Source organism: Mus musculus, chromosome 2 (genome assembly GCF_000001635.26).
Source record: "Mus musculus strain C57BL/6J chromosome 2, GRCm38.p6 C57BL/6J".
In the NCBI taxonomy this organism is placed as follows: Eukaryota; Metazoa; Chordata; class Mammalia; order Rodentia; family Muridae; genus Mus; species Mus musculus.
The window spans coordinates 105,922,211-105,950,037 of NC_000068.7; the positions used below are offsets into that span (position 1 = coordinate 105,922,211).

General features: G+C 39.4%; 1 protein-coding gene across 1 annotated transcript in view; it reads left to right on the forward strand.

The window, feature by feature from the left end:
• Positions 1-27,827, forward strand: part of Immp1l (IMP1 inner mitochondrial membrane peptidase-like (S. cerevisiae)) — a 60,921-nt gene that overhangs the window by 17,573 nt on the left and 15,521 nt on the right. The window contains exons 3-5 of the mRNA NM_028260.2: positions 8,509-8,642; positions 11,055-11,143; positions 14,782-14,908. Coding sequence (NP_082536.1) covers positions 8,538-8,642; positions 11,055-11,143; positions 14,782-14,908 — 321 coding nt within the window. The 5' untranslated portion in view covers positions 8,509-8,537. The remainder of the gene's footprint in view (positions 1-8,508; positions 8,643-11,054; positions 11,144-14,781; positions 14,909-27,827) is intronic.

Sequence of the window (27,827 nt, forward strand, 5' to 3'; positions counted from 1 at the left end):
CAGAGACAGACAGAAAATAAGTAACTGGAAAGGGTATGGGCTTTTGAAACTTCAAAGCACACCCCCCCCCCCACCTCCACACCTCCAGTAACACTCTTTCTCCATCACTGCTCTATCTCCTAATCCTTCCGAATCAGTTCCACTAAATAGGGACCAAGCATTCAAATATATGGCCTATGCTCCTTTCTCATTCAAACCACCACACTTTCCAAGTTAGTAATAAAACTCTGCTTGCCCATAAACTCGTCCTATCTTTTTCCCCCTCACTGTAGCTGTTCTCAACAATGATAGTTCAGTATCTTAGGGGGCATGAAGAAATGTTAGGAAACATTTTGACTTACCACAGATTGGAATGAAAGGACTGTTGGTAGCTAGAGGCCAAGGATGATGCTAAAACCTATAACTCTCCATTTTAATTCTACCCAAAACAAGTTATCAATCCCTGGGATTTTAAAACAACAACAACAAAAACCCCAAATCAACCAACCAAAAACCCAATCTCATTCTTGCCTACCTTAAACAAAATTCCTTTCTTTTTTGCAGCTATCAAATATTATAGCTTTTCAGCCAGGGGATATTAGTCTTTGTGCCTGTATCCCACTTTCATTCTTGGATTTGTCTGCCTTGAATTTGCTCAGGTCTCATACATGCTGTTATAATCTCTGTGAGTTCATGTGTATTTCATTCCTGGTGTGTCTGGTTTCATGTAGTCCTCTGCCACTCTGGATCTTAAAATCTTTCCACCCCCTCTTCTGTGGTGATGACTGAGCTTTGGGGGAAAGGGTGTGATATGGATCTCTTGTGTAGAGCCAACCACTCTGCCGTCTCTTGTTTTTTGCACACTGACCAACTTTCCATTTCTGTGTCACAGTATCGTCTATAAGAAATGTGTCTGATGAGAGTTAAGAGATGCATTAATGTATGGATATAATACTAAGTCATTAGGAGTCATTTTGATACTTTCTCTATTTAGTAGAATAATAGTACCAGGCTCTCCTTTAGGGCCTCTGTCCGATCTAGGCACAGGTACTTGACATGATAATGGTGCCAGGGGAAGGCAGCCTTAAATCTAACCAAGAAATGGTTAGTTACTCCTATAACATTTATATCACTATTGTGAATTACTCTTGCTCAGGGGTCACAGTTGTGTAAGATTGATGATTGCTGTCCTCTGATAGCCTACATAGCATCTTTTAGCATTGTGACATCTAGCCAATAAGGATGGTCCAGGACTGCAAACACTTGGTTTTTCCATACTTGATGATATATGTGATTGCATCTTCAGCAATAAGGTCTTACTGTCTTACTTTCATCTGGAGAGTAACCAGGAGCAATTGCAATATCCTGTAATGTTTGGTGGCCTGTGGGACCCAATTGGCCAGCAACTGCTGAGAAGTAGCCCATTCCTGGCACTAGGGTTTATATTTGCCATAGCTAAACTTTTTTTCAGAGTAAATGTATATATTATCTCCATGTCCATATCTATATACTTCTTCTTTTTTTGTTGTTGTTTTTGTTTGTTTGTTTGTTTGTTTTTTGTTTTTTGGTTTTGTTTTTTGTTTTCTTTTTGAGACAGGGTTTCTCTGTGTAGCCCTGGCTGTCCTGGAACTCACTTTGTAGACCAGGCTGGCCTCGAACTCAGAAATCCACCTACCTCTAGCTCTCAAATGCTGGGATTAAAGGTGTGCACCACCACCGTCCGGCTTATCTATATACTTCTTAAACATTTTTAGTAATCTTTATTTTTCCTTCTTTTAAAGTGATATTTTACATGAATTTTAAAGGTTCAGTTATGCTACAAATATGATTCTTGGAGCACCTCTTGGACTTTTTAATATGTTTTTGGCCACTTAGGTGCAGGTAGAATGAAAGTATCTATTTCTGGAAACAAACAAACCAACAAAAAACAGTAAAAAAATCTAGGTTGACAGAGAGTTAAGTCTCATTATTTCTTTGTTCTTGGTTATTTCTGCCTCTAGCCTGTCTATAACTGCTACTGTTAATAGAAAACAGACCTTTAAGTTATTATTTTAGTTTTCTGTTGTTTACTGAAGAATATAATCCTCATTGAAAACTGAACCATATTTCTAATTCTTTCTTTTCTAAAACCTTCTTTAGGTTTTAAGTCTCATAAACATCATTTTATATATTTTACAAATATATAAAATTTAACATGGCTACCATGGTGCCTGGATTTTTCTGTCCCAAATGTGGATATGTGTAACCTGTGTAGATCGACCTCCACTTATGTCATAGATCTAGAATTTGAGCCATCCATGATTCTTTCTTGTTCTTTTCCATTTATTTTCCCTCCAGATTTTCTCAAATCTACCAGTTTTGGTTCACCTCCATTGTTACCATTAATTACATGTGCTAATACGTTTTGCCTGCCCACTGCCCCATGCACATTTCTGCTCTCATCCTCGCTGCGGTCCTTCTCCACACAACAGCAGAGCAGTCTTAAAAGTTGTCAGAGCAGTCATACTATTCCGCTTATGATTGGTCAGTGGGCTCCTATTACTCTTGGGATAAAAATCCCAATTTCTGTGAGACTTCGATTGACTTTTCCTGTCACTTGAGTATCGTTTTCATTTTTCATTGATCAGTTTCCTTTCAGTTTGGTCACATGCTTGCTGTTGTCTGCTTATAATTTTCTTATATTTTCTCTTAGACCTTAATATTGATGGCATTTCTCTTAGAGAACTCATTCCTGATACATCATAGACAGTTGACTCATTGTTTCCAGTTATTTTATCATAGTTTTTCATTAAAGAACTCATTTAATATATTTATTCTTTTGTGTTCTTTGTGTGTATGCTATCTGCTCCAGTAAACTATAAGCTTCCTGAAGACCGTTTACCATTGTACACTGCTGAATGAACGTAAGTTTGTTAGGCCTGGAACACAGAGTAGTGTGATTGAAATTTGTTGAATGAATTAAGACATGAAGACACTCTTTGTTGCACAAAGAGTCTATCTAAAAGGTTTATTTAAGCAGTGTTTGGTAGTACATACATAATCTCACCAATTAGGAGGCTGAGGCAAGGGAATTATGAGTTGAAGACTCAGGGAAGGCACCACACACAATGGGCTGGCCCCTCCCCCGTCGATCACTAGTTAAGAAAATGTCCTACAGCCTGAGGCATTTTCTCAATTAAGGTTTCCCCTCCTGATGACACTACCTTCTGTCAAGTTGACATCAAACTAGGTAGTACATACCACACACACATTCACATAGGTTTTTAGGAACTTTTTAATATCTGTTTATTTATATACATAATCAGCAATAGAAGGAAACTATATGAAAAGATATGGCAAATGTGAGAGTTATCCTAAATAATCAGTGCTAACCTACTATAAACAGTGTTCTGTCTAGCATGATGTTAAGGAATTTGATGTTTGGCTGAGTTTGGTGATACGTAGCAGTAATCAAAGGACTTGGAGGGCTGAGACAGGACGATCATCTTTAGTTGAAGAAAATCCTGGACTGTAGATTAAGACTGTTTCAACACTCCCTCCCCAGCAAAAGGAAAAGAGAGAAAAATTAATATTAAACAGACTTGGTAGCACATACTTATAATCCTAGGTCTTGGGAGAAAGAGGCAGAATTAGGTTCAAGGTCATTCCTGACTGCTTAATGAGTTTGAAGGTAGCCAGGGTTACACAAAACCATATTTTTGTTCACAGTATCACTTCCTCAGGAGTTCTGATAATGTTCTTTATAGATTGAGCTTCTCTTTCTTGGCTAAAATTAAGGCTTTTACATTGTACTTGAGTGCTGTGCACTTTACAATAGTACTCTACCTATTTTCTGTTTTGTTTTTCTTTTATTCATTTTTCCCTTTTATCTTTTGACTAAGCATCTTGTTCTGTGGCCCAGACTGTCTTGGTTCTTGTCATGTGTCCAGTTTGGTTCAAATTCAGTGCAGTTTCCAAGGGCTGTGGTCTCAGGAACGCTGCAGATAGGGCACACTGAGGAACTCGATGCTGCTTTTTCCCCTTTCATTAAATGTATGGGTTTTGGTTTTTTTTGAGTCTTCAAGCTTGTTGTCTTGGATATGTGGACTGTGTAGATATGTCTAATATCTTGAATCTAAACTAGGTATTTTATGGAAAAAGCATCGTTTAGATAACAGCATCATCCCTCATGATGGAGACTGAATAGTAGGATCAGTTTTTTCTATTTACAATGTTCAGTTTGATCTTTTGTTCAGGATAGTGTTTGCTTGGTCTCTTTTTTCCTTTTCTGCTTCCTTCCCTTCTCTCTCCCCTCCCTTCCTCCTCTCTTTCCTCCCTCTGTCTCTCTCTCCCTCCTTTCTTTCTTAGGCCTGTATATAAGGACCTCTAGCTAGCCTGGAAGCACTATGTAGGTCAGACTGGCCTTGAACTCTGAGTAATCTCTTTGTTTTTGCTTTCTGAGTGTGCTACCTTGCCTTGCTAAAGGTTTTTCTTCTCTCTTTTGTTTTTCTTCTTTCTGTGTCTGCCCCCCCCCCCCGACCCCCACCCCCAGTGTCTTTCTCTTTGAGACAGTATCTCTATACAGCCCTGGCTGTTCTAGAACTTACTATGTAGACCAGACTGGCCTCAACTCATAGAGACCTTCCTGCTTCTGCTTTTCAAGTGATAAGATTAAAAGAATACAACACCATGTCTGGCTCTGATCTATTTTTATTAATGTTATAATAGGCACTCAGAAATTGCTCTTTCCAAAAAGCATTGACTTTTCTTTTCGTTTGGTACATTTAAGCATATTAAACACTCCAGAAGTACTTAATATTATCTAATTTACCACCTAAAAGCTAAAAGCACAGAGATGAATCATTATTTTAAACCTGCACTTGCTTTGGAGTCTAACAGTAGCTGGGCCAGGTCTCCTGATATAGGCCTTCCTTCACATGAAAGCATTTATCCTTAAATAGAGACTATACCCTTGGGCAGCAGCAGTAGAATGAAAAAAAACAAAAAAACCAAAAACCATGACTGCTCAGGTATAGTGAAGGAGAAAGTTTATTTTAGGTAAAAGGGACAACATAGCCAGAGGCAGAAACATTTGAGAGAGTCCAGAGTGGTCATGATACTGAGCTGTGTGAAGAGAGTAGGGAGGACAAGGGAGATGGGAGAGAAAGGAACCAGGTGGGTGCAGCAGTCAAGAGTACAGAAGGTTAAAAAAAAGGGCAGGGGGAGCAGGTTAGGTAAGCATTTACCAAAATGGCTTGATTATACAGGGAAGAGCCTCTAGAGGAAGAGTGGCCACCCTTGAGCTGGAGAGTTTGAGATAGAGAGTAGGGTAAGTCAGCCATACCCTATAAAGGTGAATAGAGGGTTGCTTGGAGAACCTGTCACCCAGGCCCACTTTGATATGTTAAATAGGCACCTCAGCTATTTGTCCCAGTGTTTGAGACTTAACAGGCAGCAGCAATCATCCTACACCAAGGTGAGAACCTCCACTGACATTAGTGGATCATTCAAAGGACCTTTTATTGGATACCAGAACTCTAATGGAGCAAGATTTGGATTTTTCTATGTCAAATGTGGATGGTTGAGGCTCAGGAAAGGTTGCCTCAAGCAGCCTGTCCTGTTTGCAAGCAATTATAGGAATTTTGAGGGGGAGGGGAATATTTTTTTTCTTTTTGGGGATCATATTAGCATTTCTTGCTCCCTTTCCTTCCTCTGAAACCTCTCATATACCCATCCTTATTCCCTTTCAAATTCATGGCCTCTGCTTTCATTAATTGTAGTTACATGCATATGTGTATATACATATATATACAAATATATTTAAATATAATCTGCTCGGTCTGTATAATGTATAAAACACACTTGTATATATGCTTTCAGAGATAACCATTTGATATTGGATAACTGACTGGTACGCTCTTCCCGTGGACGACAATGTCTCCCACTCTCAGCATTCCTTAGTAGCCTGTAATTCTTTTGTATAGGGTTTAGGGCTTGTGAGTATCAACTTTGGTATGTCTGAGTTCATTGTTGTTTTTGTTTACCTCATGTCTTGTTGAACAAATTTGAAGAAAGTTTAGTTTTTATTGGGGTGCATCCAAGATCTGGCCAGCGACTCCTTCTTAAGTGGGGTTAAAGAGAACATCTCTGAGTTGGGGCCCCTTCTATGAAGTAAAATCAGGAATAGTTGCAAAGAAGGTTTACAGAGTACAGTGGAACAATATGGAAATACAGAGAAGTCTCCAAAAACCACCATATGGTGGCCAGGTGATTAGGCAGGAGGGAGGGTATTCTCAAAACCAAGTAAAGGTCATGAGTTGGGGCAGGACAGGCAGGCTTCATGAAAAAGACTTAAAAACAGCTACCCAGCTCTTGGAAATTTAAATAAATTGAATAAAATGGAAATTTATTATTAATAATACAGCATAATGGCTCCTGCCTTCAAAATGGAGGCAAGGTCATCAGTAGATTATGGATATTCTGAGGAAAATATACTCCTTTCCCCTCTCTACACAATGCTTCTGTTCATGGATCTATGATACTACCTCACTATCCTTTAATCCTCTCAATCTTGATACTACCTAGAGCTAGTAGCCTCCTATTCCACAAGTCAGACCTAGTCCTCTGCCTCTGCCAGTTCAAATGCTAGTTCCCCACAAGGCCTCCTTACTGCTGACTTACTGTACGTAAGTCAGGTTCCCTCAGATTCCTCCTCAAGTGTGATCATCTCAAAGAAATGTTTGACAGACATGCCGACTTTATCATATGAAATATTATGAAGAGCAGATATGAACTGCCAAATGAAGAGAAAATAACAGGGTCTTGAGTGTAAGACTCTCTTTATGAAGCTGCGATACCATCTAGGAGATTAGTAGTGGTGGTTCATTTTTTTTCCACCTATTAGAGAAAAAAAGTCAGGAAATGTTTGAAAGTAAACCAAAGCTAAAGTTTATTAAAAGAGGGAAATCTTATTAGAATTTAAAAGAAAAAAAACCAAAGGTGCCTGTAATCTCAGCAGCTGCTTTAAGATGAGAATGGAGGCACTGGAAAAACCAAACCATTTCAATTGAGCTGGCGTGGAGGTTGGACAAGCAGCCACATGACAAGGAGAGGAGCTTTTGAGAAAGGACATCAGAAAGTACCCGAAGAGGCACCCTTAGGCTCTGGCCAGCATCGGAAAGAAGAGTCAAGAAAAAAGAAAAAGACACCTGTTTTTCTGAGTCAGGACTTAGGAAGGCACACAGACATGGCTGACCATCCTCATCGGGGCTGGTAGGGACTGTGCTGGTCAAGGACTTGAGTTCTGGGAAGGAAACAGTTTTGGAAACAGTTGTAAGGAGTCATTCAGAGGGAGGGAGTAGATACTGGGAAATGTTTTAATTTAATTAAAATTGGAATAGCTTTAAAAATCTATAGTATTGATGGCTCAGCAGGTAAAAGGGCTTGTCGAACCACAAAAGCCAGATGACATGAGTTTGAAACCCCGAACGCAAGGTGGAAGGAGAAAACTTACTCCTGAAAAGTGTTTCCTGCCTTCCTCATGTCTGTCACGGCATGCATCTGCCCACACCGACATGCCTTCCTCATGTCTGTCACGGCATGCATCTGCCCACACCGACATGCCTTCCTCATGTCTGTCACGGCATGCATCTGCCCACACTGACATGCCAGTGTGTGTATGAGAGTGTGTATGTGTACACACACATACCTACACACACACACAAATAAATTAACAGTATTTGTGTACAGTATTTCATAGTACTTGTGGGTTCATTAAATTAGTACTCAGTAGCTGCCAGCAATAGCAGGAGACCCTGCACTGTCCTACTGTGTGTTACAGCTGGGACTCTGAAACCTCCCCCAGGTGAAGCTAGGATTTGTGTGCTACAAAAAAGGATTTCAGCATACATGGATAAGAAGCAAAGTCAGATGTTATTAAGATTTTATTTATTTAGTTATTTATTTATTTATTCTGAGACAGGCTTGCTCTGTGTCCTGGAACTCACTGTATAGACCAGGCTGGCCTCGAACTCATAGCTCCAAAGGTGTGCACCAGGATGGCTTGGCTTTTATTAAGAATTTTAAACATAGACTTAAGCTCAGCTATTAAATAAGGAGGAGAGAGACATATAATAGAATAATGGTACTGTCTCTTTTCTCTGTCTCTCTGTATGTATGAGAGTGTGTGTGTATGTGTCACAGTGGGAGGGGGAGGGCAGATTCATTCAAGTTTAGTAGTGGCTTTCTATATGATTTTAGAGGTTGTGTTTAAAGATTTCAAGGATTGAGTGAACTGTTTTGGTGAGGCTATCCTTACCAGGACCTTTTCCTTAGAAATGAGGTTATGGGGTGGTTTTATGAGATGCTGGTTATCTTAAGTCATGAACTCAGTCACTTATATGATCAGTAACAAGTGAAATAGACTGATTTGTGTCAACTATACTGATTACAGTTAGTTCATTGTATGTCTAATGAGACATTTAACAGTAGGTTTCTTTCTGAATTGTTTTAAGAAATGCTAATCAAAAACTCTTTGAAATTCACCATCAGGCTGGTGGTAGCAGAGTCAACATCAAAGTATGCTTCGTGGTGTTCTGGGAAAGGCTTTTCGACTTGCTGGCTATACCATTCAGTATGGCTGCATAGCTCATTGTGCTTTTGAATACGTTGGTGGTGTTGTAATGGTAAGTGTCTACATTTAGGATTTTCATTTTTAAGTAAAACATTTTTAATGGAAGGAAACTTTTTTAAAAAATTGCTTGAAGTCATTTCATGAAAATTAAAACATAAAATCTTTCTAAGTATTGAGGTAAAAGGTGTGTTTGGATGTGGGTGTCCACACACCTGTAGTCCAGACACTGAGGCAGTAGATTGTGAATTCAAGGTAGGACTAGGCTCCATACTGAGTTCAAGTCCACCTTGGCATGCATAATAAGACTCTGTCACAAGTATCTCCTACCCATCCCTCCTCAGCCACAAATCAAAACAAACCTTGTCTCAAATCTAGAGACTGCCATACCCGGGGATCCATCCCATAATCAGCTTCCAAACGCTGACACCATTGCATACACTAGCAAGATTTTATCGAAAGGACCCAGATGTAGCTCTCTCTTGTGAGACTAGGCCGGGGCCTAGCAAACACAGAAGTGGATGTTCACAGTCAGCTATTGGATGGATCACAGGGCCCCCAATGGAGGAGCTAGAGAAAGTACCCAAGGAGCTAAAGGGGTCTGCAACCCTATAGGTGGAACAACAATATGAACTAACCAGTACCCCCCCTCCCCCCGGCCCCAGAGCTCGTGTCTCTAGCTGCACATGTATCAGAAAATGGCCTAGTCGGCCATCAGTGGAAAGAGAGGCACATTGGTCGTGCAAACTTTATATGCCTCAGTACAGGGGAAAGCCAGGGCCAAGAAGTGGGAGTGGGTGGGTAGAGGAGTGGGGGGGGGAGGGTATGGGGGACTTTTGGGATAGCATTGGAAATGTAAATGAAGAAAATACCTAATTAAAAAAAAAAGAAGAAAAAACAAAAACAAACAAACAAACAAAAAACAGTGCCAGTGAGAGCCCAGCTGGTAATGTACTTGCCACTAAGTCTGATGCCACCACATGGGAGAAAAAGAACTGATTCTCACAAGTTGTCCTTTGACTCTGCAGGCAATCTGTGGCAAGAACACACACACACACAGAGTGATGATAAGAAGTAATATAACCAAACAAACAAGCAAAAGAGCATGTTTGCACCTGCACCAGAGTAAAATGTAAAAACCATTGAATCCTTATTTTTATGTTCTGTGTTCAGCAGGGCACAAACAATCTTCTTGATAACCTGAATATAAATAGTTATCATTTGAGTGCTGTTGTGCTTTCTAGGAAATAGTCGATGCTGTCAACTTCTTACATTACACTGTCTGTTGCCCTTGTGTAAGGAATTCATTTTACTCAAGAGGAAACTCCCAGGCTCAGAAAGCTCATTCTAGGTCCTATAGTTAGTAGATTCAAGACATAGAATGAGTTTAAAATTACTTATAACTACCAAGTTTGTTACTAAAGCTAATGATTACTCTGATAAGATCAGTAGTAAACATTGGTTGGCTTTCCCCCAAAAGGAAATCTGAAATCACATCACAAATCTGAAAACTCAAAATGTTCAAATATTTGTTATGGAAGTGAAACAATATTTAGCTGACCAGACAGCGAATAGTCTTTTGGGGCTGTTGTTTTTACATACCTAATACTCTTCCCCCTTAAGTCTTTTTTTTCCCCCTGAGGCAGTTTCTCTGTGTAGCCCTGGCTGTTCTGGAACTCACTCTGTAGACTAGCCTGGCCTTGAACTCAGAAATCTGCCTGCCTCTGCCTTCCAAGTGCTGGGATTAAAGGCTGACCCCTTAAGTCTTGACAATGACACTAGTACTTTTAGAAGCAAACTTCATTGTTATTTATTATTTTATTTAAATGTTTATTATTTATTATTTTGTCTTTTTGAGTAAAAGAGATAATTGATAGAGACTGTTGTTTATATTTTAAGTGGCAATTGTTACTCCAGTGTTGGGCATAAATCAAGATTGTTCTTTTCAGATACACAGATGCTAATGTCTTTAGAGTACATCTCATTGCGTTGGTGTTTTTCAGTAGAGAATATAAGATGCAGCCCCATCGTACTAAGTAAGCATTTGCCTGGAAGAGGAAGAAGGATGTCAGTTCTCAGAGAGTGAACAGTGGAAAGTTGCTTTAAAAATTTTCACAATGGGCCCTAGAGATGTTTGAGAAAACTAAGGAAGTCTATCATTCATGCAACAAATATGTATCAAGCATTAACATTATGCTGAGTATTCTCTTGGCAGTGGAGACTTACATAGCTGGGAAACTGAGACAAGGGCCCAGTGCTCCTCATGGAGTTCAGTACTATAGGGTGGGCAAAAATTAGAAGCAAAGATACTGTTATTTTGTGTATGTCTTATAAAGTAATGACAAACGATTAAAATGTGGTCTGTTTTAAGAAGATCATTTATCCATTTCTCTTCTATTAAGCCTGCCCAAATGGTATCTCTAAGTTTAAAAGAGATTTGAGTTCAAAAGGTTACCTTTCTTTTCAGTGTTCTGGACCATCAATGGAACCCACAATTCAAAATTCAGATATTGTCTTTGCAGAAAATCTTAGCCGACATTTTTATGGCATCCAAAGGTAAATTTCTATCATATCATGAATATAATAATAGTGAAATGTATATAAACTGTATTTTTCAGTAATTTTGAACTTTGTGTTAAAAAATCCTTTTATGGGTAATAAGTTGACAACAATCTTGAATGTTTTCTGTTTAGTTGAGAACATTTTAATAGTCAACATGTACAGTGTCTGTGGTCACTGTGTCTTTTCCCTTGCCATTCAGCACAGTTAACAGTCCTTATTAGAATATATGTGAAAGCCTCATTCTCTTTGTAGGTTCCTAAAATGTTTGAATTCAGAAAACATTTAAGTCAGAGCCTTGTGGTACATTGTTCACTCATCAGTGTTGTACTTAGTATTGATGTCCATCCTGCTTATTTTCCGTACAGAACCATGATAATCATTCAGGGATTTGTAAATTATGGCTTTATATGTGTCTGAGAATGAGGAATTTGGTCCAATGTAGTTTTCTAGATTGATAAATTATTGAGTACCACTTGGAAAATACTTTGTTACCAAATTTCCCAAAGCTCTGTTCCAAGTGGTTCAAAACCTAGTGCTACTATTTATTTCAAGGAATGCTGGAAGTTTAAGCTCCTTTTGAATGGAGGTCAAATTCTGACTTTGTACATTTTCTAAATTGTATCTCTCTAAAAGTTTTTATAGTGTTAGAAAAAGTCTGAGCCAGCTTTGATCTCCGTGACCTACAAATGCTTCCCACTACTGGTATTTAATGTAGAAAGGCAGCTCCACCTTTGTTGAAGTCCGTTTCCCAGTATTAAAAACTTGAGAATAGTATGAAACTGTTTTTCTTCAGTTTGGACGCTCACTGACCCTTGATGCCATACACAAAATTCTCCTAGTCAAGCTGTATGGTCTAATAGAGTCCCAGGGAAATTGTTCAGACCTTTTTCCTGTAATAACCTCAAGAAACATACTTGTCGATTTGGGGAATGTAAAATAAAACTGCACCACCGGCTTAGTTATTTCCATTTGCTTTTTGACTTGCCAAAATAGCCTGGTGACTTACTGTAGCATGAAGGCAAGTTGCTACTGCATGCCAGGGACATTATAACCCTTAAATGTCCTCAACAGTAAACTGGACCAGCTGATAGTTTTTGAATAAATAACTGTGATGTTTTACTTAAAATACTCTTTGCGGTCAGGTGAATAAAATAAGTATATTCGGGAAACTAAGATTCTTTGAAGATTTCATTTTGTGCTCTGTTCATTCAGGGGTCTCATTAGTGTGTAGAGTATCTTGGAATCTGGCAGTCATATGAAACAACAAAATAACTTAGAACCAAGGCAGGCAGCTGGTACTGCTTTGAAAAGATTACTCCCTTCCTTTTGTCTGCTGTAGCTTAGGACTGAGATTTCAGTGGGATGAATTTCTGACTCTTATTGCTCCTGTTATGTATAGGGGAAGGCTAGACTTCTGTTTTGTGCAAGAATAAAAGTCTGTACATGTGGCATCTAAAGTACACAGGTCTTTTGTCCATTAGCTTCAGGGATTCTTCATACTTGAAGCAGTCTCCTATTGCTATTTTTTATAACATATAGCTAATGGGCATCAACTTTATAGGTCCTGTTATATATTACAGCAGTGATGCCATGAGTGACACATTGACATCTGGCTTGTGTCTTGTTCACCACCTAGGAGGCAGAAAGGCCGTTTATGACCATATTTTTAATTTAATAATTTGTTTTTGGAATTTTGAGATAGAGTAGCCCATGCTAGCATGAAGCTTCCTGTCTAGTCCAGGCTGTCTTCACACTCATAGTGATCCTTCTGCCTCAGCCTCCCAACTGCTGAGGAAATTTTAAGTGTCGGTTCTGTTATTAAGTGGGTTTTAAAAACTCCCTACAAAGAAGGCAGAAGTCCAAAGAGTATGTGTTTTGATTTATCTATGGTATGTATCTAGCTAGACGAGAAGAAATATATTAATAGTTTCAATTAATGTTGATGTCTGTCAAACCAACCTAACTAAATTAAGACTTCAGTGTTGCTAGTTAGGTTCAGACTTTAAGTGTTATATTGTTGTATCAAATAACATAAACTGCATTAACAAGCCATGAAGATTATTTCCTCTTTCAAAGACACACTTGATAGTCTTTCATGTGAACATTTCCACTGACATTTCAAAAAACAACAACAAAAAAAACCCAGCCAAACAAACAAACCCCATGCTTTTCTGGCCCAGTTAAGTAATTGAATGGCTTGATACCATTCAGCTTTAGAAAAAGAAGCTTCACAATGTAGCTGTTGTCGATACTATTTGAATTGTCTTTAAAATTCTGATAAAATGGTGTCCTGTATTCTTTTACATAAAAATGTGTCTTATGAATTGCTTCTTGATTTGGCTGTTGGGGAAAATTTTTGTATTACTTTTTCTTAAACCTAATCTTATTAATGACAACTAGTTAGCCTCATCATTGGTCCTTTCCTTGTTGCTGGGGACCAAATCTGGGGCTTCTTGTAAGCCTGTATTGTTCTATCATTGAACAATATCCACAACCGTCTTAATTTGGGATAGAGGCTACAAAATACTTAGAAGTTGTTTAATATAGTGTGGCAGCAGTCAGGATTCTTTATTCTTTTTCAGTTTTGGTTTATTAAGGCAGAATATTTTCTTGTAGCCCAGATTTACCTACAACTTACTGCATAGCCCAAGTTGGGCTTGATCTCTCAGCCTCCCCAGTGCTGGGATAATAGGAGTGCTTTGCCTTGGCTGTTTGATAATAATGCCAGTGATTAGGTATTATTATGGCTTTTATGTTGTTATATATTTTATAAATAACATCAAAGTATATAAAGTTATATTTAGAATTACAGTTACTAAATATATTAGATATCGAAAAATGTTAGCACAATTTCTATATCCCTTTTTTATGCAGAAAAAAACCCCATTACATTCTATTTTGTTGGGATATCATTCTTATCCCCCCCCACCCCACACACACACACACACACACACAGCCGGAATAGTTGTGCAGGTGTGGATGTTTTGAAACATAGTTTCACTCTGTGCTCTGATTGCCTTTGACTTTGCTTTATGTTTACACTCTCCTCCAAATTATAACTCTTTCCTTCTTGGGTTTTGGGCTTACAGGCATGCATCATCATGCCTGAAATAAAAGCTCTCTTTTTTTTCTCCTACCATGTATAACATTATCTCTTCCTTATGTAACGATTCATATTGTATACCTATTTTACAGTACATGCTTGCTTAGCTTTTATTTGGTTGTGTCTTGTTTTTCCCTCAAATGAAAGTCTGTCCTGTAAATTATGACTTAAATGAATTATATAACATATATTGTTATTCTTTAGTTTTGAATTTTTGGAAAGTAGATTGTGTTTCTTCATTTTTGGTGCTCTAGAATTGGATACAAAAATAATACATGATGAAAATAATTCTCATGAGAATATTAGAGAGTATCAGTAATTTTATATGGAATTTTTATGACATTGATGTGTTCTGACTCTAAATATCAGTTATAATAGTTTACAAACATGATAAATATTTGAGGGTCAATATATGAAAGGATGAAGGGTGTGTCTTTCGTTCGGTCATTTTACCAAGTTCTTTAAGCAATCCTATGTATGTGGTTATGCTTGGTAAAATACTGATACTTTTCTTTCTCTCTCTCTTCAGAGGTGACATTGTAATTGCAAAAAGCCCAAGTGATCCAAAATCAAATATCTGTAAAAGAGTAATTGGTTTGGAAGGAGACAAAATCCTCAGCACTAGTCCATCTGATGTATTTAAGAGCCGCAGTTACGTAAGTAATGTTTCAATTACATCTTTTATTTTGCTATCATAGTCAATTAATATTAACTGAGTACACTGAGGAAACAAAATGGTCTGTCACAGTGTTTGTGTCGAGGTGGATGATGGCTCCGCAGTTAAGGACACATACTGTTTGTTCTTCCAGAGGACCCAAGTTTGAGCCCCAGCACTCCAGAAGACTCAACACTTTCATATTCTTTAGGCAAAGGCATTCACATACACGTGCACACCGACAAGCCTACATATACATATGCACATAATTAAAACTGATAATTTAAAACCATTTGTATCTTTGACAGTGGGTGTCACTGTGCCCTCCTCATACATGTATGCTAGTACACTAGTGCTTTGATGATATTCATCTCCCATTCCTCCTGCCATTGCAGCTCATCTACCTTTCTTGCCAGCAAGTTCCCCTTTTACTTTCCTCTTCTGTTTTAGTTGTTATTTTGGTTTAATTTGGTTGTTGGTAGTGGTGATCCAGTGAATTTTACTGGGGTTGCTTATAAGAGCATGGGTGGGTACAAATTTATTTATTCCACCAGTAGGTACCACTAGAGAAAATGTCTCCTCCCAGTACCACTCCACAAATCATTAACTGCAATAGCTCTTCAAGTTAGATCAGGTCTTTTGAAGTCCTACCCACTTTATGACAGGACATCTATTGATGCACCTAATTTTGAGCAGGTCTCATCGAGTAGTTAGAGCTTTTGCAAGTTCGAGAGTGAATAGCCATTTTATGTCCAGAAAATCGTGTTCCATAGCACTCCACCCCATTCTCGGCACTAACATTCTTGCTGCCTTCTATTCCATGAGTCCAAGAGGGGATCATATAGATAGCTCACTCAAGGTTGAGCATTTAACGTTCACTTATCCTCAGTGCCACGACAAGCCGTGACTCTCTTGTGTAACTGATCTCCACTGAGAAAAGAAGCACCTCTGATCACAGCTGAGAGGGATGTGATAAAACGGCATGATCAAAAGCAGCTTGGAAGAAAGGTTTGATTTGAGCTTACAACTCCCAGGGCACACTCCATCACTGTGGGAAGTCAGGGCAGGAACTTTGAGGCAGGAACTAAAACAGTGCATGAAAGAACACTGCTTACTGGCTTGCTCTTCATGGCTTACTCATCCTGCTTTTATACATAAGTTAGGACTACTTGCCCAGTATTAGCACCAAGCATAGCTGCCTGGACTCTTCCACATCAGTCAATCAAGAAAATGTGTAGTAGACTTGACTATAGAGTCTTACAGAAACATCCCTCTCAATTGAAAGTCTTCTCTTGTGTTAACCAACAGAGGGCATAGGCATAGTTACTTTGTGGGCAAACAAACAAAAATGTTGATGATAATTTAACAGATATATCATGTCCATTTAGCAAAGTAACAACTGTCCTTTCCCCATTATCCCATGACCTTCCAAGTCAAGTTGACAGTACCAGAAGTGAATTCTATCCTGTGGAGCAGACCCCAAATCTAGTTAGAAAGCATTTGGGTGCCTCCATAATATTATACATATTATACATCTTGTTTGATCTGTCAGTAAATGTTGCTTGAGGAAAGAATCTTTGTATTTGAATTTAAGAAAATATTTCATTAAGTAGAGTTTAAATATATTAAAACAGCAACAGCTTGTTCATGGTAATATTTTACATATTCTAGTTCTTTCTAAAATTCTATTTACATAGTCTTAAAATGGCTGTCAGGAGATATTCATTATATAAAAAATAATAATGATATCATGTGGAAGGAAACCAGCTAGACACCACCTTCACCAGTGGTCAAGGTCAACCTTTATCTGTACTAAGACATACCAATATAATGTACATTAAAACACAAAGAAGGGCACATGACTTTTATGACACTTTTATCAAACAATAACAACAAAGCAACTTAATTATTATCAAGAGAACACATCCAATTATGGGTTGAGAGGATTCTAGGCTACAGTTGACTAGTGCATCTCAAAAATGTCATCATTGGGTGTGGTGGCACATGTAGGTAACACCAGCACTGGAGATGCTGAACAGGAGAATCTCCAGAGTGAGTTCAGGGTGACTATAAACTACATAGCAGGACCCTGCCTTACAATAGAATGGAGGGAGGGACATAGAGAAATTAAATTGCATATAATCAGCTTCCCTTTACACATAGAAGATTGCGGAGTGAGTAGGATTGAAGAATAACAAGCAGATGTACTGTGTTGGTTCTTCTCCGAGTTCCATGCTATTATCAGACAGCTTATGGGAAAAGATGTGATGGCCTTTTCTTTACTCAGCATATACTCTCTTTGATAACTAGGGCTTAATTTTCTACTTTAAATTTTGTGTTTTGCTATCAAATTATACAAATGTCTGTTAACCAACTTCACCTCTATTCTTCCCTAAAATACGTTAATAATTGAAGTTTGTCTTCATCATTGTTCCTTCATTTAGAACCTTGATAGCTTGATTACTCCATCAAGACAGTTTGTCCAATAGTTTATTAGTCTATTGTGTACCATTGAAAATGGAGTCTGGCTCAGCCATGTAAATGATTTTTGACATATATTGCTATAGATTTAGACACAGAGTAATTGTTAGGTGATAGTGATGATGTGAAGATGATAGCCTGGTGTCGGGTAATTCGTTTTTCTACTGTGGCTTTCTGTATGAACATTGTATCCTTTTATTCTTCCAAATTGTCAATATGTCATATGCTTTTATCCTCACATGACTATTCTCATACCATGAGGTATTCTAGTGATATCTAAGTTGTTTTAGCAAAAAGAATCTACTTCAGATCAGAAATAGTTTTGTCAAGAGTCAGAACAACAAAAAAAAGATATCCTTATTATGTACATTAATACCTTAATTTATATATGCCAGTTTCTTTGTTAAAGTCAGTAGACTAGGAATATCGGGGCTAAAAGGTTTACATCAAAATCCTTGCTCTGAGTAATCAGAGAAGACAACCAGAGAATTACAAAATGTGAACTTTTAGAATATTCTGTTTAATATTCATCCAATTTTATATGTCCAATGAATGAGCAAGTTAGAGGCCACCACCATTGTTTTCCCAGGAGTGTTCTATTGACTTTGGTATTTGTAAGGGCAGGGTACACAAGTGAAATAAGCTTTGTAAAATGGCAAACTCATTTAGTCACTACAGTTGCGACACAATTAAGTAGGGAGTAGTAGTATTTGTCTGATAAAAGAAGTACATAATGGGGAGGTTAAATAGACTACCTGTTTCTTTTCTTTTTTCTTTTTTTGGTTTTTCAAGACAGGGTTTCTCTGTATAGCCCTGGCTGTCCTGGAACTCATTCTGTAGACCAGACTGGCCTCAAACTTAGAAATCCGCCTGCCTCTACCTCCCAACTGCTGGGATTAAAGGAGTGTGCCACCTCTACCTGTTTCAAACAGGAGTTGTGTTTTAAACGCCAGGATCTTGTCTTCAGATATATATGCCCACCAGGTCATTACATCTCTCAGAATAGGCTCTACTTTTCTATTATTTCAACTCCCATCTCATCAAATTATTCTTTTTCTTAAATTTATTTATCTTTTATATTTTTAAAAAGAAGGGCCATTATTTCTGGTCAGGAATAGTATTAGTTGTTCAAGAAGGTAGGTTTTGTGTGTGTGTGTGTGTGTGTGTGTGTGTGCTTAAAATTAATTTTATTCTCATTTGTCTGTCTGTGATTGTGTGCTATGTATAAAGGTCTCTGAGGAGGCCAGAAGAGGGAGCTGGGTCCTCTGGAGCTACAGTTACAGGTGCTTGTGAATCCCTTGCTGTGGGTGCTACACCATCTTTCCAGCCCCAGAAGCCAATATTTTTTGAGGTTTTTCTAGACTTATTTTTTTTTTATGTCTCAAGAACTGCATAGCTATTACAGAACCACTTTAGTAGGTGTGCCCTATTGATCAGGAGATTTCTAACAAAAATTCATCCATGTGTGGAATACTCTGAAAACATACCTGAAGCCACTTGTGACGTTTGCCCCTTTAGAGTATTGTTCCCTTTTAGGCTATCTTGGGAATACACTAGTATTGTATTTTATAAGATAGCTTTCTTATTTTACCTATGCATTCCTTTAGGAAAACCATTCATATTAATGTCAATTGAACTACACAGTAAAGATAACAGTATGAAGTGTGTTTTCTATTGGCGGCAAAACCATTTATTCTATTATGTAGGTGGCTTAGCCAGCAAAACACCACATCGTCAGTGACGCCTAGAACATGCTGTGTGGCATACAAGAGAAGTCGTGTTGTCCTGGTTAAGTGGTATGGACCTATTTTGTCCTTCTAGCTAGTAATGGATTTACTTAAGAAAGGACCTTTGCTGGCTCAGGACAGCCTCTTAGAGCAGAGACTGGCTAGGAATTCTTGTTCTTCCTGTGTTTGCTTTTAGACTTATATGAAATACAACTCGTTTTTCCTGAACTCCAGAATCTCATATCTAACATAAATAGATAGTAGTTTATACCCCGACTTTTTGTCTCCTTCATTGGGTTCTTCCTACCACCCCTCTCCACCCTTATGCTTTCTAACCCCTCAAGACGAGGTAGAGGGGAAAGGGGCATCCATATTTATAGACTATACTTCCTGCTTATTAGGATCATCAAGTTCCTTGGGGCAAATTCAATCTGTGCAGTCAGGAGATCTCCAGCTAGTGATTCAACAGGAGCAACGGCCACCACCTTTCTGATACTTTACATTCTCTGAAGAGCTCCCAGAATCCCCAACACAGACTATGTTCATCTGGCGAAAATCACAGTCCTGCTAGAACATGAGACAAATCTTAGCTGTTATAGACAGTCTAAAGCAGCTCCATATCCCACACCTACGATTAAAACAAAAACATATCCACATAACATTTCTGTGTTTTAAAAAATTCCAAAATTCTCACTAGAGTAGTCATCTCAAACTTAGTATTTCAGAAACTAAAATCCTTATATTCTTGGCCCAGTGGGTGCCTCCTTCTACATATCCTTCTACATATCCGCTGTAGTAAACACTCTATTCTTCTGATTTTGCAAGCCATGGAGTTTGGACTCATCCTTGAGTTTTCTTTTTTCACCTTACTGCGAAATCCATTAGAAACTGTGGCTCTATGTCTAAGAGTAATTCAGATCGTGTCTTGACACTTGCTCATGGAAGACAAGCTGACCTTTGCTGCTGTCACAGTGATTTCGGCACTGCCACCTTTAAAATTCTTCCCATGTTCTTGCTTTTTTATTCCTTCATGGCCTATTCCCCAAATAGTAACTGAGTCTGTCCTTTTAGCTGTCGATGCCTTTTTTTTTTTTTCCATTTTTTATTAGGTATTTAACTCATTTACATTTCCAATGCTATACCAAAAGTCCCCCATATCCACCCACCCCCACTCCCCTGCCCACCCACTCCCCCTTTTTGGCCCTGGTATTCCCCTGTACTGGGGCATATAAAGTTTGCAAGTCCAATGGGCCTCTCTTTCCAGTGATGGCCGACTAGGCCATCTTTTGATATATATGCAGCTAGAGTCAAGAGCTCCGGGGTACTGGTTAGCTCATAATGTTGTTCCACCTATAGGGTTGCAGATCCCTTTAGCTCCTTGGCTACTTTCTCTAGCTCCTCCATTGGGAGCCCTATGATCCATCCATTAGCTGACTGTGAGCATCCACTTCTGTGTTTGCTGGGCCCCGGCATAGTCTCACAAGAGACAGCTACATCTGCGTCCTTTCAATAAAATCTTGCTAGTGTATGCAATGGTGTCAGCGTTTGGATGCTGATTATGGGGTGGATCCCTGGCTATGGCAGTCTCTACATGGTCCATCCTTTCATCTCAGCTCCAAACTCCGTCTCTGTAACTCCTTCCATGGGTGTTTTGTTCCCAAATCTAAGGAGGGGCATAGTGTCCACACTTCAGTCTTCATTCTCCTTGAGTTTCATGTGTTTAGCAAATTATATCTTATATCTTGGGTATCCTAGGTTTGGGGCTAATATCCACTTATCAGTGAATACATATTGTGTGAGTTTCTTTGTGAATGTGTTACCTCACTCAGGATGATGCCCTCCAGGTCCATCCATTTGGCTAGGAATTTCATAAATTCATTCTTTTTAATAGCTGAGTAGTACTCCATTGTGTAGATGTACCACATTTTCTGTATCCATTCCTCTGTTGAGGGGCATCTAGGTTCTTTCCAGCTTCTGGCTATTATAAATAAGGCTGCTATGAACATAGTGGAGCATGTGTCCTTCTTACCTGTTGGGGCATCTTCTGGATATATGCCCAGGAGAGGTATTGCTGGATCCTCCGGTAGTACTATGTCCAGTTTTCTGAGGAACCGCCAGACTGATTTCCAGAGTGGTTGTGCAAGCCTGCACTCCCACCAACAATGGAGGAGTGTTCCTCTTTCTCCACATCCTCGCCAGCATCTGCTGTCACCTGAATTTTTGATCTTAGCCATTCTGACTGGTGTGAGGTGGAATCTCAGGGTTGTTTTGATTTGCATTTCCCTGATGATTAAGGATGTTGAACATTTTTTCAAGTGCTTCTCTGCCGTTCGGTATTCCTCAGGTGAGAATTCTTTGTTCAGTTCTGAGCCCCATTTTTTAATGGGGTTATTTGATTTTCTGAAGTCCACCTTCTTGAGTTCTTTATATATGTTGGATATTAGTCCCCTATCTGATTTAGGATAGGTAAAGATCCTTTCCCAATCTGTTGGTGGTCTTTTTGTCTTATTGACGGTGTCTTTTGCCTTGCAGAAACTTTGGAGTTTCATTAGGTCCCATTTGTCGATTCTCGATCTTACAGCACAAGCCATTGCTGTTCTGTTCAGGAATTTTTCCCCTGTGCCCATATCTTCAAGGCTTTTCCCCACTTTCTCCTCTATAAGTTTCAGTGTCTCTGGTTTTATGTGAAGTTCCTTGATCCACTTAGATTTGACCTTAGTACAAGGAGATAAGTATGGATCGATTCGCATTCTTCTACACGATAACAACCAGTTGTGCCAGCACCAATTGTTGAAAATGCTGTCTTTCTTCCACTGGATGGTTTTAGCTCCCTTGTCGAAGATCAAGTGACCATAGGTGTGTGGGTTCATTTCTGGATCTTCAATTCTATTCCATTGGTCTACTTGTCTGTCTCTATACCAGTACCATGCAGTTTTTATCACAATTGCTCTGTAGTAAAGCTTTAGGTCTGGCATGGTGATTCCGCCAGAAGTTCTTTTATCCTTGAGAAGACTTTTTGCTATCCTAGGTTTTTTGTTATTCCAGACAAATTTGCAAATTGCTCCTTCCAATTCGTTGAAGAATTGAGTTGGAATTTTGATGGGGATTGCATTGAATCTGTAGATTGCTTTTGGCAAGATAGCCATTTTTACAATGTTGATCCTGCCAATCCATGAGCATGGGAGATCTTTCCATCTTCTGAGATCTTCTTTAATTTCTTTCTTCAGAGATTTGAAGTTTTTATCATACAGATCTTTCACCTCCTTAGTTAGAGTCACGCCAAGATATTTTATATTATTTGTGACTATTGAGAAGGGTGTTGTTTCCCTAATTTCTTTCTCAGCCTGTTTATTCTTTGTATAGAGAAAGGCCATTGACTTGTTTGAGTTTATTTTATATCCAGCTACTTCACCGAAGCTGTTTATCAGGTTTAGGAGTTCTCTGGTAGAATTTTTAGGGTCACTTATATATACTATCATATCATCTGCAAAAAGTGATATTTTGACTTCCTCTTTTCCAATTTGTATCCCCTTGATCTCCTTTTGTTGTCGAATTGCTCTGGCTAATACTTCAAGTACTATGTTGAAAAGGTAGGGAGAAAGTGGGCAGCCTTGTCTAGTCCCTGATTTTAGTGGGATTGCTTCCAGCTTCTCTCCATTTACTTTGATGTTGGCTACTGGTTTGCTGTAGATTGCTTTTATCATGTTTAGGTATGGGCCTTGAATTCCTGATCTTTCCAAAACTTTTATCATGAATGGGTGTTGGATCTTGTCAAATGCTTTTTCTGCATCTAACGAGATGATCATGTGGTTTTTGTCTTTGAGTTTGTTTATATAATGGATTACATTGATGGATTTTCGTATATTAAACCATCCCTGCATCCCTGGAATAAAACCTACTTGGTCAGGATGGATGATTGCTTTAATGTGTTCTTGGATTCGGTTAGCGAGAATTTTATTGAGGATTTTTGCATCGATATTCATAAGAGAAATTGGTCTGAAGTTCTCTATCTTTGTTGGATCTTTCTGTGGTTTAGGTATCAGAGTAATAGTGGCTTCATAAAATGAGTTGGGTAGAGTACCTTCTACTTCTATTTTGTGAAATAGTTTGTGCAGAATTGGAATTAGATCTTCTTTGAAGGTCTGATAGAACTCTGCACTAAACCCATCTGGTCCTGGGCTTTTTTTGGTTGGGAGACTATTAATAACTGCTTCTATTTCTTTAGGTGATATGGGACTGTTTAGATGGTCAACTTGATCCTGATTCAACTTTGGTACCTGGTATCTGTCCAGAAATTTGTCCATTTCGTCCAGGTTTTCCAGTTTTGTTGAGTATAGCCTTTTGTAGAAGGATCTGATGGTGTTTTGGATTTCTTCAGGATCTGTTGTTATGTCTCCCTTTTCATTTCTGATTTTGTTAATTAGGATTTTGTCCCTGTGCCCTTTAGTGAGTCTAGCTAAGGGTTTATCTATCTTGTTGATTTTCTCAAAGAACCAACTCCTCGTTTGGTTAATTCTTTGAATAGTTCTTCTTGTTTCCACTTGGTTGATTTCACCCCTGAGTTTGATTATTTCCTGCCGTCTACTCCTCTTGGGTGAATTTGCTTCCTTTTTTTGTAGGGCTTTTAGATGTGTTGTCAAGCTGCTAGTATGTGCTGTCTCCCGTTTCTTCTTGGAGGCACTCAGCGCTATGAGTTTCCCTCTTAGAAATGCTTTCATTGTGTCCCATAGGTTTGGGTACGTTGTGGCTTCATTTTCATTAAACTCTAAAAAGTCTTTAATTTCTTTCTTTATTCCTTCCTTGACCAAGGTATCATTGAGAAGAGTGTTATTCAGTTTTCACGTGAATGTTGGCTTTCCATTATTTATGTTGTTATTGAAGATCAGTCTTAGGCCATGGTGGTCTGATAGGATACATGGGACAATTTCAATATTTTTGTATCTATTGAGGCCTGTTTTGTGACCAATTATATGGTCAATTTTGGAGAAGGTCCCGTGAGGTGCTGAGAAGAAGGTATATCCTTTTGTTTTAGGATAAAATGTTCTGTAGATATCTGTCAGGTCCATTTGTTTCATAACTTCTGTTAGTTTCACTGTGTCCCTGTTTAGTTTCTGTTTCCACGATCTGTCCTTTGAAGAAAGTGGTGTGTTGAAGTCTCCCACTATTATTGTGTGAGGTGCAATGTATGCTTTGAGCTTTACTAAAGTGTCTCTAATGAATGTGGCTGCCCTTGCATTTGGTGCGTAGATATTCAGAATTGAGAGTTCCTCTTGGAGGATTTTACCTTTGATGAGTATGAAGTGTCCCTCCTTGTCTTTTTTGATAACTTTGGGTTGGAAGTCGATTTTATCCGATATTAAAATGGCTACTCCAGCTTGTTTCTTCAGTCCATTTGCTTGGAAAATTGTTTTCCAGCCTTTCACTCTGAGGTAGTGTCTGTCTTTTTCCCTGAGATGGGTTTCCTGTAAGCAGCAGAATGTTGGGTCCTGTTTGTGTAGCCAGTCTGTTAGTCTATGTCTTTTTATTGGGGAATTGAGTCCATTGATATTAAGAGATATTAAGGAAAAGTAATTGTTGCTCCCTTTTATTTTTGTTGTTAGAGTTGGCATTCTGTTCTTGTGGCTGTCTTCTCTTTGGTTTGTTGAATGATTACTTTCTTGGTTGTTCTAGGGCGTGATTTCCGTCCTTGTATTGCTTCTTTTCTGTTATTATCCTTTGAAGGGCTGGATTCGTGGAAAGATATTGTGTGAACTTGGTTTTGTCGTGGAATACTTTGGTTTCTCCATCTATGGTAATTGAGAGTTTGGCCGGGTATAGTAGCCTGGGCTGGCATTTGTGTTCTCTTAGTGTCTGTATAACATCTGTCCAGGCTCTTCTGGCTTTCATAGTCTCTGGTGAAAAGTCTGGTGTAATTCTGATAGGCCTTCCTTTATATGTTACTTGACCTTTCTCCCTTACTGCTTTTAATATTCTATCTTTATTTAGTGCATTTGTTGTTCTGATTATTATGTGTCGGGAGGAATTTCTTTTCTGGTCCAGTCTATTTGGAGTTCTGTATGCTTCTTGTATGATCATGGGCATCTCTTTTTTTATGTTTGGGAAGTTTTCTTCTATTATTTTGTTGAAGATATTAGCTGGCCCTTTAAGTTGAAAATCTTCATTCTCATCAATTCCTATTATCCGTAGGTTTGGTCTTCTCATTGTGTCCTGGATTACCTGGATGTTTTGAGTTAGGATCCTTTTGCATTTTGTATTTTCTTTGACTGTTGTGTCGATGTTCTCTATGGAATCTTCTGCACCTGAGATTCTCTCTTCCATTTCTTGTATTCTGTTGCTGATGCTCGCATCTATGGTTCCAGATCTCTTTCCTAGGGTTTCTATCTCCAGCGTTGCCTCGCTTTGGGTTTTCTTTATTGTGTCTACTTCCCCTTTTAGTTCTAGTATGGTTTTGTTCATTTCCATTACCTGTTTGGCTGTGTTTTCCTGCTTTTCTTTAAGAGCCTGTAACTCTTTAGCAGTGCTCTCCTGTAAATCTTTAAGTGACTTATGAAAGTCCTTCTTGATGTCCTCTATCATCATCATGAGAAATGTTTTTAAATCTGGGTCTAGATTTTCGGTTGTGTTGGGGTGCCCAGGACTAGGTGGGGTGGGAGTGCTGCGTTCTGATGATGGTGAGTGGTCTTGATTTCTGTTAGTAGGATTCTTACGTTTGCCTTTCGCCATCTGGTAATCTCTGAAGCTAGCTGTTTTAGTTGTCACTGTTAAGAGCTTGTTCTTCAGGTGACTCTGTTAGCCTCTATGAGCAGACCTGGAGGGTAGCCTCTCCTTAGTTTCAGTGGGCAGAGTATTCTCTGCAGGCAAGCTCTCTTCTTGCAAGGCAGGTACCCAGATATCTGGTGTTCGAACCAGACTCCTGGCAGAAGTTGTGTTCCACTCACTAGAGGTCTTAGGATCACGTGTGGAATCCTGTGTGGGCCCTTGCGGGTGTCAGGCGACTCAGCTGGCAAGGTAGCCGGGGCTCGAGTGGAGTGGAAGGGGTTTGTGCCCCAGATCAAGCCCGGGTAGCCTGCTTCCCTATGTACCGCAGTCTCAAGTTCCACGCGATTGGATTGGGGTAGGCGCTGTGTTCCACTCACCAGAGGTCTTAGGGTCCCGTGGGGAGTCCCGTGTGGGCCCTTGCGGGTGTTGGGCAAGACTCTGCTGTCAAGGTAGCCCGGGGCTCGAGTCTCGAGTCGAGCGGAAGGGACTTGTGCCCCAGATCAGGCCCGGGTAGCCTGCTTCCCTATGTACCGCAGTCTCAAGTTCCGCGCGATTGGATTGGGGCAGGCACTGTGGTCCACTCACCAGAGGTCTTAGGGTCCCGTGGGGAGTCCCGTGTGGGCCCTTGCGGGTGTTGGGCAAGACTCTGCTGGCAAGGTAGCCCGGGGCTCGAGTCTCAAGTCGAGCGGAAGGGACTTGTGCCCCAGATCAGGCCCGGGTAGCCTGCTTCCCTATGTACCGCAGTCTCAAGTTCCGCGCGATTGGATTGGGGCAGGCACTGTGATCCACTCACCAGAGGTCTTAGGGTCCCGTGGGGAGTCCCGTGTGGACCCTTGCGGGTGTTGGGCAAGACTCTGCTGGCAAGGTAGCCCGGGGCTCGAGTCTCGAGTCGAGCGGAAGGGACTTGTCCTGTCGATGCCTTTTAAGACCAGCTGTCATTCTTCTGCTCAAAGACCCTCAGCTTCCTTTTCCTGATACAATAGATCAGTCTTAGCAGTGCCTACAACGCCCACTATTCCTTTCCCCTGCTACCTTTCTTGTAATTAGCGCTTTATGGGAACATAGTGGTACTCATTCATTTATATATTGTCTCTGTTCACCTTCACCAGAATAGCAGAATTGAGCAGTTGACAGGGACAGTGTTGTGCAGGGTCTCAGCTCTTTACTCTCTGTCAAGTTTGCTGATTGCCTATTCTAGATAAGGCTAATGCCAGAGAATTCTTTTGATTGTTGCTGATTCTTCAGTATGCAACTATTATTTCACATCTATTAGCTTCTATCAGAGTACTAGGAATGTTACTGTTTGCTTTGTTTTGAAGACAGGGCTGCACTAACCATGTTTGCTCATGAGTATAAACCCCAATCTTCAGAGGCAGAAGCAGGAGGTTAAAGGTCATCCTTGGCCATATTGGGAGTTCAAGGCCAACTTGGAATACATGAGACCCTCTCTCAAAACAAAAAAATAACAATAATAACAACCCCTCACCCATGTAAAGGCAGGGTCTCATTTAGCCTGTGCCGCTCTTGAACTTGTTTTACAATCAAGGTTAGTCTTAAAACCACTGATTCTCCTAATGACACTTCCGAAGTGTAAGGTTCTCAGATATGTAGCACTACATCTGGATATTTTCAAGCTGTTTGAAGGTTGGAAAAATGTATTATGAGTAGGTCATGCTCTAATTCTGTTTACCTTCTAGTCTAGTTTGATCATTAGTTTCTATTGTGGAAGTGGATGATACTGCTTTCAGAAATGTAGCTTTTTTTGTAGCTCATAACACCATGTTACTGCTAATCTCAGCTTGGTCTGATCTTCACAAAACACTTAAAAGCTGGGCCACCACCTCACAGAATGACAGATGGAAGTTGAGAATATTAGAATTCCTATTAGTGTGTGCCACAACAGAATGCTGAGTAAATGTTTGCATAACTAACTCAATCTGGATTGGATTGTAC